The sequence below is a fragment of the Falco biarmicus genome, chromosome 2 (assembly GCF_023638135.1).
Source record: "Falco biarmicus isolate bFalBia1 chromosome 2, bFalBia1.pri, whole genome shotgun sequence".
Lineage (NCBI taxonomy): Eukaryota > Metazoa > Chordata > Aves > Falconiformes > Falconidae > Falco > Falco biarmicus.
Genome location: NC_079289.1, coordinates 86,650,262 through 86,661,489, shown reverse-complemented (window position 1 = coordinate 86,661,489; position 11,228 = coordinate 86,650,262). Strand labels below are relative to the sequence as shown.

Here is an 11,228-nt window from a genome sequence, read left to right as displayed (position 1 = left end):
GCCAGAAATTATCTATCTTGAGTTGCTGATTAATAGTATTTGGGTAGGCTGCTATAGCAACAGATGTAGTTTCTGGATTCACACATCAAGGGTTCTTATGGCAACTGGTTTTTGGATACCCCTTCATTGCATAAGCACTATGAGCTATCCCAGTAATCTCTGGAAAAACAGCATCAATAGAATAAACTGATGCGTACAACTTCACGTTTGTTTTTTAAATATACATGACGGCATACCTTAAAAAAAAAACCAACCCAAAGCAGAATCAAAATGACACTGTGAAATCAATAACATGAAGACATTTTAATGAATATTTATTATAAATTAGTATTTATATTATACTGATACTTAAACTCAAACAGTGGTGGATTTGCATTGACTATATGTTATACGTTTTACAGACTCAAGATAGGTAGCCATCCTTGCCACAAGGCAGCTCTTTTTTTTTTATTTTCTTTTTCTTCTCATTTTAAGACTTAGTAAAATTTTACAATAAAGGACCTTCCGTTAGAAATACATGAGGTTCAAATGACCTTGTCCTAACAACAGAAGCGATTAGCCATGCTGCTTAGTGGTCCGTTTCAGCTTTCTTCTGTGTTCAAAGGAACCGTTCGCATTAATCAAATGGGCTTTGGACTAACCCTTATTTTTCAGTGTGCAGTTCTCTTAACAAAGTTGAGTTGTTTTTCCTTTTCCCTCTTTATTACCATCACTGTCCCTACACAACCATTCCACAGCTGTAGCTCTGTAAGTAGCTGGCAAAGGTGGCATCTGTTTGTGATCACAGGTCACCACTGTCCACTGTGATAGTTCAGCTCAGTGCAAAACAAACTGGTATATATGCACGCTCCCACTGATGAAGTCTGTTTGGAAACAGAGTTTGTGCCTCACAGAAAGGGATGGTAACTTTTGAACGGGAAGATATAAATTAAACATTTGGGTTAGTATAGAAGAAACTGTAGAGTATCTGTCCCTTAATGATTTTTAAGAATGAATTATAAACACCTCTGTGAGGGATGTCATAAGTAAAGCCATTTGAGGCAGGGAGATGAACTAGACATCCTAAATTCTGTATTTCTGTGGCTTTGCCATCGCTGTGCTTGTGCTTGTGTGGGTGTAAGCTTTCACTTCACACAGCCCTCAGGGTAGGGGTGGCAGACTCTAGACAGAGGAAAGTTGAAATTATATGTCAAGCACATGGGGAAGAAAGCGAACATGTGAGCACCTGGAAGAGTGTCCCTTGGTCTTAATCACTTTTCTACAAAATTGTTTTAATGTCTGAGGCTCACTAAAATAACCCTTTAGGGAAAAACTTAAAATAAAAAATAAAATAAAAAAATCATCTGGTCAACAATAGGGGCTGTACAGTACAAATATTTTTACCTATTTAATATGTACTGGAAGGTTTAATTTAGATGGCAATGGTAAACACATTTTTATGAAGCAGAAAAATGTCGTAAGAAACTAAAAATTTACTTCACAGAACATAAAACTTTCTAAGGGCAGACATTCCAATATTATGCATTAGTGTGGCTATATTGGGAAATACACAGACTAGGTGTGCTAATTTCTGAGGATATTTTTTCACTGGCTATTTGTAAGAACCGGCTAATGACAATGTCTTTGGCTTTGGTGGTCTCCATATTCCTTTCCTTTGATATCTGCATGCTGATTTGATCTACATTAGTCATTATAAGCTCTGAGGCCAGGATCTGAGTAGGGGATGCTCTGTTTGCTGTGCTATCCATGATGTACTGCTTGTACAGCTCCACCAGCTTCTGTTCAAGGTAGTCATTCAGGGCTGAGTCAGAGAGGGGCTGCTGGTGGGGCACTAAGCTTGCCAGCCGCCAGCATGAGGAGTAGCCTTGGAGTGGCTTGCGGCTAGTGTCACTAGAGGGGGGCACCCTCACGGACTCCATGGGGGGAGGAATCTCCGAGGACTCCAAGAAGGGGCCTATGCCGCTGTCACAGGTAAAATCTGTCGTGACTGAGCTAATTGGCACAACGTAGTCCCCAGCTATGTGCAAATCATTGTAGTTCTTGCAAATGCTTTTGCAGGAAGATGGAACCAAGTAGGTGTCTTTTTTTGTCAGCCCCTCACAGACATGCATAGTTGGCGACGGCTGCCCTGCAGGCGCAGGGTGCTGTGTAGGCTGTAAGAGATTATCCTTCTGCCTTCTGCTGTGCTTGCTACCTCTAGAGCGGCCTGAGGAAATGCACTTGCCAGCAGATCTGCATCTCTGAAGGAGGCTTTTTCCTTGTGCTTCATCTGTGGAAGAATAATTAATGGACCTCATTTCATACACCACTTCCTCAGCCAGACTCTTGCTGTAGAGCTCAGGGTTCAGGTCTTCACAGAGGTAGACAATTCCCTGAAGGTAACCTTCCGACAGCATCCTTCACTAAAGGAAAGGAACCACCAGCGGGCAGAAAAATGACAAGAAGAAACTATTAGTTCATTACAAAGTCATTGAGTGGTGCTTACATTTGTAGGTCTGTTACTAGCTCTGGAGAGAGGTCTCCAGTTTGGACACGAACAAGAGTGTCTCTGTCTTTCTAGAGGACTTGAGTCAATGAGTGAAGTGATCAGCTAGTCTCCCTGTTGTGGTGTTAACTCAATTGCATCAAAGTATATTCTCTATAACATAATAAATGGCATGTCTGATACATCCAACAACAAGTGAGTTGGGAAAAGAGGAACAAGAAGTGGTTTGCTGTGGTAATAGTTGCCGTAATAGCTTGCACTTAAATATGTACATTTTTGCCCTTGACTTCAGTAAGAAGCCAGGGGGTTTCCCCCTTTTTCTCATATGCTTTGAACCAACTCTTGCTGTGTGTGGTTTGTCAGCTGCCTCTGAACTACGTTGATTTGAGATTCATATTGACAGTTTCTGTTCCCAGCTAATCAATGACTGTAGGTGTGGTTCCTTTTTCATTAAAAAATCTCAGACCACTAAATTAGCACTTTGCACTTCTGCATGCCAAGGAGGATGGAATTAATTCTCTAACATTTAGACATGAAAATGTCAGTGGAAAAAAGCAAGGCTTTTTGGAGGCATGATTCATCTGACCTGTTTTAGACACCTAAATAAAAATGAGATTAATTGTGCCCTAGATTTGCTTATCACTCTCCAGTTACTATATGACTACCTTAGATTCAGAAATCTGCAGTGTACTTTTGAAGAGCTGCATTTCAGTGCAACACATAGGAAAGTGCACATTTCAGAGGTAGTCCAGCTCCTTCACTGTTGGATTAGTTGTGAGTACCACCAGCTCTGAAATCAGTTTCCATTGCATTTCTAAGAAGGCACAATGAGGTTCCAGCAGCAACTAACTATCTCCAATCTCTGAGCAGGCAACTCAGTCTCAAAAGCTGAGTAGACACATTAGTAATGAAAGACAGGACTCACTCAGAAGGACACACATGCATCTGCACATCAGTAAATGTTCTACACAAGCTTTAGCAGCCCCACTACCACATAATTGTTCTTAAGTCCACCTCTGTATCTTTTTTTCTTAATAGGTGTCAAGGAGATGATCAATGGGAAAGATGTTCTAAAGCAATTGTGTAGACCAGCGAAAAGAAGGTAAATCTTGCATAAAAATAATTTAAATAAAAACTGGGGTTTTCTTTCTATAGTACAAAATATCTTGTATGATAGAGGAACAAATAATTTGCTTTTGTTTTAATAGTGGGTACATTTCTTCACTTACTATTTAATCCAATTATATCATTTTAGTCCTTATCAAATATTGTCTCTGAAGACAGAAGAACTGTGTCCCAGTTATTTGACAGTTTGCCTGTCTATTTCAAAACACCCACTGTGAAGGAGCACCAGAACGGGAACATCTTCCCACAAACTGTGAATGGGGAGGTGGCATCTCTGGCATGCGCTGCACTACCCCATGCTGCTGCCAACTGCTTGACTTATCTTTTTGAAGAGTGAAAGGAGTCTCATTTCTTCGCAAAGTATTTCACGTGTCACAGTTGCTAGTGCAAAATGCTGCACTAGTAATAAATGTTGTCTAAATCCTGCCTAAGCATGGATATAGACATTACACAAATGTCAGGAAGGAGACAGCATGAGAAAAAGCTTTCCTTGGGGCACAGAGAAGTCACTTTCACAGTATGAAGATTGGAGGGAAAATAAACTTTCTTCAGAAGAAAGTATTTGTGGAAAGTAAGTGTGTCCAAACTTTGCTTTGGTGACCCTGGATCCTCTCTCTGCTGCTGCCAGTTGTGTGAGGCAGGTAATATTTAATGAAAAGCAACCTATTTACACAAGAGGGGGAAAAAATCACGTTTGGGGCTTGGCATTCCTCATACTCTGCTGTTGTCTTCCTTTAGGTTTTAGCTGTGATTAAGGTGCCACCACAGAGATCTTATCCAAATGCTAGAGCTGCTCAGGTTATCAACTCATCCCCCACCGTGCCACCCCCCACCCCCCCTCTTCTGCTTCAATTTGCACTTTTTGCAGTGCAAAGGCTCTTCCCTTCCCCCAGTCATCCATGGCCCAGATGGCTTTATTGCAAAGTCACCACTGACTTCAGCTGACATTGATCTGGAATTGTTCTTTGCTTATTCCTATGCTTATTTTTAATGTAGATTCTGAGAAATAAGTGGAAATATAACATATGGCCTGTTCACTGCTCAACCATTGTCTGTAAAGGTAGCATGTGACGCTTCTGTCTTTCCTACTACCCAGATGTATGTCGCTTCTGTCATAAGGTGATACATTAGGGAAATGAAACCAACGGTTTCATTTCTTTGCACTGCGTTCTGTGATACTTATTTTAAGAGTTTTAGAGCACACTGAGACAGGAATGGAAAAAAGAAAAAGAACTGGCAAACTCAAAAATATTAGGCTCCCGTCATGCTCAGGAGTTGTGTGTTTTGCTGAATGGGTTACAAGCTTACCCTCCGAAGTTGGCAAGGGCTGTCACACTAATCTGACTATTCCCAGCTCTGCAAGGAAATCTGATTGCAGTTCTGATAGGCAGTGCTGAGAGCTTGAATCAAAAGAGAGGTGCCTATACCTCTGGTCCTAGTACTTAATGTATACCCCTGATAAGCTGTTATTCCATTGCTACCAATGGCTGGTCACACAGTTGAATCACCTTTAATTCTTCCATTTTACTTCTGATAAGGATGACAGTTTTCATTAATTCTAGTTTCTTGTGCCTGTTTTCTTCCCCCTTCCATGCCACACACGCACGAATAAACCAGGATTCCAAGAGCACAGGGATTATATCTAATGTTTTTCAATCTTTTGGGTTTCATGCTCCTTAAATTCAGATTTCACTTCCCTCTTCCTGAAAATAACTGCATAACTTCCATTGTACAAGGAAAAACAATCCCTTTTACAATTCTGATCTGATGCATTTTGCATGTGAGGTGAACAAAGAGATTTTTCCTTGTATGGCTATTGAACTGGCAATGAGAGCTGACCACATTCTATCTAGAGCTACTGGAGACAGAGGTCTCCAGTTTATATTTACATTTCCATCTTTTATATCTGGCATAGTCTTTATTACTGTCAGATGATATCAAAAACTCATATGTCTGACCTAGGGATTTTGTTCTGTTCTTCAACAGAAGAAAAGCCTAAAGGCAGGATGAACGTTCAAAGCCACATGGAGAATCCAGTGGTATTGCCAGTATTTTGTGAGTGCTTAAGGCAAAATTTGCTGCCTTACAATGTTTGGAGATGGAGCCAATGTTTGCATAAAGACCTCAGATTACAGCCTGGGAGCAGGCAAACAGTACACCAGTTCTTGGCTCAGGATAAGCAAAACACTTAAGGAAAGCCCAAGAAGTTTACACAAAGAGATATGATAAATTGTGTCCTATACAAAAACCTGAGCAAAATGAAAAGTTGCTAGGGAGAACAGAAAGAACATGGTGCCAGCTGGGATCACAGCTCAATGGAGAAAGGGACATTCTTTTGCATTGCAGAAGGAAGGGATGGGAACTCGTAGAAGAGACAAGCTTGTTTTGAATATGTCTGGCTTTCAGGTCCCTGAGCAAGGATCTGAATGGCACTAAATTTGTGCTGCTGGTGGCTGGAGTTGACATTTTGTCACAGGTTACACCTTAAATTCTAGCTGACTTACTAGATGGGACCACAGGTGATGATGTTTCCCTGCCTTGAGGGAACGCAGATCCTGTGGATCCTTCTGTACTTTTTCCCCCATTTAAATAGATGCTTTTCCAGGCTGTGGAGATACAGACAGATCCATTCAGTGAGGTTTGGGATCCACCCCAGATTGCAGGACATGCATGCAGGAGTTCACCTGGCAAGCAGGTTAGGCTGGAGAGTGAGCCTGCATATGCTGCAGGACCCATACCTCACCTTCCACTGGGGCTGGTGTGAAACAGCTCCCAGGAAGCCCCAGTGCAGCCAGCACAGGGAAATGGGGAGAGTGAAGAAGGTAATACAATGAGCTGTGCGTATGGATGAGTATAGCCTCTCCTTAATGCCTGAAACCCACAGATCTTTGGTATCTGAACCCCATTTGATTAAGGACTATCTCCAGTGCCCTTGGCTCGCTTGGGTAAAGGTAACGTTAGTGACACTAAACTGTATGGTGAGGTGGACGCATCAGAAAGGACAGCCATCTTACAGAAAGACCTGGGCAGGCTGGAAGAGTGGGCTAGCAATAACAATATGAAGTTTAACAAAGACAAGTGCAAGGTCCTGCACCTGGGACGACATAACCAAAGAGTCCAGTACAAGCTAGGATCTGTGTGGCTGGGGAGCAGCCTTGCTGAAAGGGACCTAGGGGTCCAGGTGGGCAACAAGCTGAACATGGCTCAGCAGTGCGCTGCTGCAATAATGAAGGCAAACTGGATCCTGGACTGCATCCACAGGGGCACTACTAGCAGAGATAGAGGTGTGATCATCCCACTCTACTCACACTTGTCAGGCCACACCTGGACCTCACAATTCAAGAAAGATGTGGACAGACTGGGAAGAGTGCAATGGTGGGCCACGAAGATGATTAAAGGGATGGAGAACCTGCCCTATGAGAAACAAATGAAGGAGTTAGGATTATTCTCCCTGGAGAAAAGACAGCTGCAGGGGGACCTCATCACAGTATTCCAGTACTTAAAGGGCAGCTACAAAGAGGAGAGAGGCTCTCTCTTCACAGGGAGCCATGTGGAGAAGACAAGGGGCAATGGGTACAAGTTGTGTTGGTGGAGATTTCACCTCAATCTAAGAAAAAAAAAATTTTACAGTGAGAACAATCATTCACTGGAACAACCTCTCCAGGGACGTGGTGGAATCCACATCACTGTAGGTTTTTAAGATGATTGGATGGGGTGCTAGATAATCTCATCTAGGCTCCCTTTCTCATATAAAGTTGGACAAGATGATCTTTCGAGGTCCCTTCCAGCCTGGGTTGTTCTATGTCCCTATGATTCTATGATAACAGTGGCTGATATTTGAGCTAGCAGTTGGTCCACTTTGCCCATGGCAGAAGAGGAATAGCTAAGAGGTGCTTTTGCACAAGCATCTGAAAGACACCTACTGCAAACGCAACTTCCTCTCCCTGCTGCCACTGCTGCTTTGGAAGATCTCGACCTGTAGGACTGCACCATGAAGCTCCTTCACCAGCAGTCATGAGCCAAACCCCTCTTGTCCTTTCCTCACAGCTCTTTTCACTCTGACCTTTTGGTCTTCCCATGAAAGAAAACATCAGCCCTGCTCATATGCACATCTCAACAGTCCAAGAGATGCAGGAAAGCTAGGAGTACCTCCTCCATAGGGGAATATGAGCTGTCTTGGGAGGCACAAGTGGAGTAGGTTTGAGAGTATAATAATCCTGTATTCCAAGAGTATGAGGAAATCTCCTTGCAGGAGCTGAATGAAGCAAGTGAGGAGAGACATCTTCCCAGGAACACATTACACTTTATATGTCCACTGTACTGCTGAATGTTTTTGTTATACAAGTGCCTACCCATTTTTAATCATGCTAAATGGATGGCAGTGAGCTTCAGAAGCATCCAGTTTCTTTCATTTAGAAAAAAATACATTCTTACTATATGATTGAGTGCTGTTGTATCTTTAAGTGGAGTTTGGCGGGACAAATAATGAAAACTCTACGTGGGTAGATATAGCTTTGCTATATTTATATTTCAAGTCTATTTTTTCAGCTCAAGTTCCTTGAAACTTCATACAGAGCAAGCCTGGTTCATAATCTTCCATACTTTCCTTAATCATCTATACCCATACAAAATTGGTTTAGGACACCATTAATTTGATTTGATAGCATTTTACATCTCATTGCCGCAGCTGTAAGCAAAAATATGAAATGTAAGGCAGGAAAGGATCAAGCTGCACATTCATAAGGATGACTTGACTCCATGATATTTTTACACTGTGCTTTTATGTCTTTCTAGGGTAGAAATTATTTCATGTTTCAGATTTCTCTGTTTATTTTAATGAGTTGTTAGCTGTTGTCATGACTGAACTATATGATTGCAATATTTTCTGTCTAAGCAGTTGAAGTACAGGGGAAATAAATTCATGTGAACTCTTATAGAATACACTTTCTAGAAGTGATGACAATAAATGGTAAAGCAAGAAAGACAGAAAAGGCTGAAGGGGGTTTCCCAGGAGGAGCAAGGGAAATGGTGCACTAATGAGCATTGAAACAGTAGTCACATCTGCTGTAGAGTGTAAAAGAGAAGGGGGAGGGTGCATGTTGTGTGTGTGTGTACACCCATGTCAAGCTGTGAATTTGCAGTGAAGCAGGAAATTTGCTGTGAATCAGGAAAATACAGTGATAGTTTCTTTGTTTATACTTTTTAACATCATCTTGTTTTCAGAGAAGTCTCAGCTTTTTTCTATGATTTTTTTTAACATGTTGCCCAAGTTTATCTATTATGGTCCCTATTTTTATTTCCAATTAACAAATAGAGTACTCCAGTTTGAAGACATTATTTAGACAGTATACTAACGTGCACAAAAAACATCAATAAAAATACTATAATTATGATAAAAGCAACACATCTGTTATGACTCCCTTTAAAAGTATCCTGAAATATATTTTTAGCATGGTTTTATGGAAAACTTCAGAAATATCAGAGAACAAGGTTTTTTGCATTTTGAAGTTGCATTGCAATTGTGGCCAGTCAGGGTTTGTGAAGATGTCCCTTTTAAAACGGTCTCATCACTTCTTAAGGCAGCAAAAACCGCATGTGGACAGTGGCCGACACTGCAAACATGCACATACATTTAAACAAGAAAAAGTACATCTTCATTTTACCAGCTACCGGCTGTGATCCCACACAAACAGAACTGAGCCGCTTTGATAAGCAAGAGCGACACTTTCATATATTTATATAATGCATAGTATATTTTAGTTCTTACCTCCAAAGGTACAGCAGCTGACCAGATACAGAAAATTTGTCTTCTAAACAGTTTGAAGTTTCCCGTGAGCCTGTCCTACCCAAAATGCAATGTTCTGTTTTTATTTCCTTTTTAAATACACTTCTAAGATGACATGTGTTTTATTTCTAATCCTCTACAGCACAGAAGTATAGAAAGACAGTCCCTTAGGAGATGAGGGGTTTTTATAACTGACTGAACTGCTACACACTGAACTTGGTTCCTCTTTTATGTCTAAATGAAACTTTGTTATGAAACTGTGCACTGCTAAAATAGCTTATTGCAACACACTCTGTCCAGGCAGACAAACTTCCCTTTATTAACTATTATACAAAAAAACCCTGGTGAATTGAACAGCTAGAACAATCACAGAGAAACTGCTTTTGCTGGCAACTTACAGTGTACCCCATTTCAATCACTAGCTATCATTCCCCTTTTAATTGACACAGCAAGACATCTAGATGTGTCAAAATTGTCATGCCAAATAGGTAGGAAGAGTGAGATGCCACAGCAGAAATGCATTTCACATCAGGCCTGCTTTGCTGTCTGCAGACCCTCATACCTCTCAGCTTCTACCAAACAGCACGGCTCAGCTGGTTTATTGGGTTTTGCTTGGCATCTGCAAAACCTGTCTCTAGGTAAGTTAGATTTGAGGTGCACTCAGTATCTCAGTGCCTGCCATACCCAGGCAGGCAGTTTGTCTTAGCAAGGGCAGTGTATGAAGATACCTTGGGCAAGCAGGAGTTCATCCTCCAAGCTTGAGGTGTGTGGGCAGTGAATATGGCTTTGAGATTGGTGTGGGAGTATTCCTTGAAGCACAGAGGACAAGTACTGTTTGAAGGATGTAACCGGACTGTTTGAATTGATCCCAATAGGATGTACAGAATTTACTTAAAGAGACATCATCAGCCATCCATACATTGCAATAATACAAGGAATTTCTTTTCATTCTCAGTGTATTTTAACTTCCTTACTGAGGAACCATTTTTAAATATTTTTTTTTCTCAGAAGCCTCCAACTCTGTCAGCCAGAAAATGTATTCTGGTAAAATGCTTCTATCAACATAATTTTGCTAAACGTTTGCTGTGATGTGATATATGATCAGGACTGTATCCAAAGTCATCTTAGGCATAGGCATAGAAAAAGTACATACCTCAGTCTGGCCCTGTCTACACATCCCTAGCTAATTCATACAACAGTTTAATCAAATAATATTGTACCCAATCATATGCTATACTAGGATCAACAGCACCTAAAAAGCACAAAAACTGGAAAAAATTGGTAGTTTAATGCAAATCTCAACAGATATCTTTGCTGTGAAAGTGCTCCCTGCAGAAACAAAGTTACTGTAGTAACAGGCAGCTCTTTTATGCTGAACATTAATATTAATATGAACATTATTGCATTATTTTCCTCTGATCTTTCATCAGTACTATGGACCAATCTCAGGCCTTGTCAAATTTATACTGCTTCAACACTTTTTTCAGTGTTTCCACATCTGGTTAAAATAGTATTGAGAGAAGGAAGAAATAAGTTTTACCTCTTCTTTAGATTCAGAGAGCTCTATATACACAGAAGCTCAATATTTCAAGTTAAACTGTTGCAAAATAAATTTGGTAATACAAAAAAGCATTTCTGTCAAGATCCCCAGAGAGTTTTCAAAATGTATTTTAAATTATCTAAACCTATGTAAAAACAGCAAGATACAAATGGCCAGATTTTTGAAAGTAAAAAGTGCTTCTACAGCCAGAAAAGCACAGCTCCCCAGAACCACTGAAAAATCAATCTACTTTCATATAGATACCTAAATATGGATTTAAGACTTACCTTCAG

General features: G+C 40.7%; 1 protein-coding gene across 1 annotated transcript; it reads right to left on the bottom strand.

Annotated features, from left to right (window-relative positions):
• Positions 1–284: 284 nt before the first annotated feature.
• Positions 285–9,582, bottom strand: TASL (TLR adaptor interacting with endolysosomal SLC15A4). Its single transcript, XM_056329430.1, has 2 exons — positions 9,378–9,582; positions 285–2,402 (listed from the first exon to the last, which is right to left on the bottom strand). Exon 2 carries the CDS (start codon positions 2,394–2,396, stop codon positions 1,518–1,520), a length of 879 nt encoding a protein of 292 aa, XP_056185405.1. The 5' UTR covers positions 2,397–2,402; positions 9,378–9,582; the 3' UTR covers positions 285–1,517.
• Positions 9,583–11,228: the final 1,646 nt, after the last annotated feature.

Excerpts from the sequence above, each read along its gene's own strand:
- TASL (XM_056329430.1), bottom strand. The coding sequence starts at position 2,396 with ATGCTGTCGGAAGGTTACCTTCAGGGAATTGTCTACCTCTGTGAAGAC.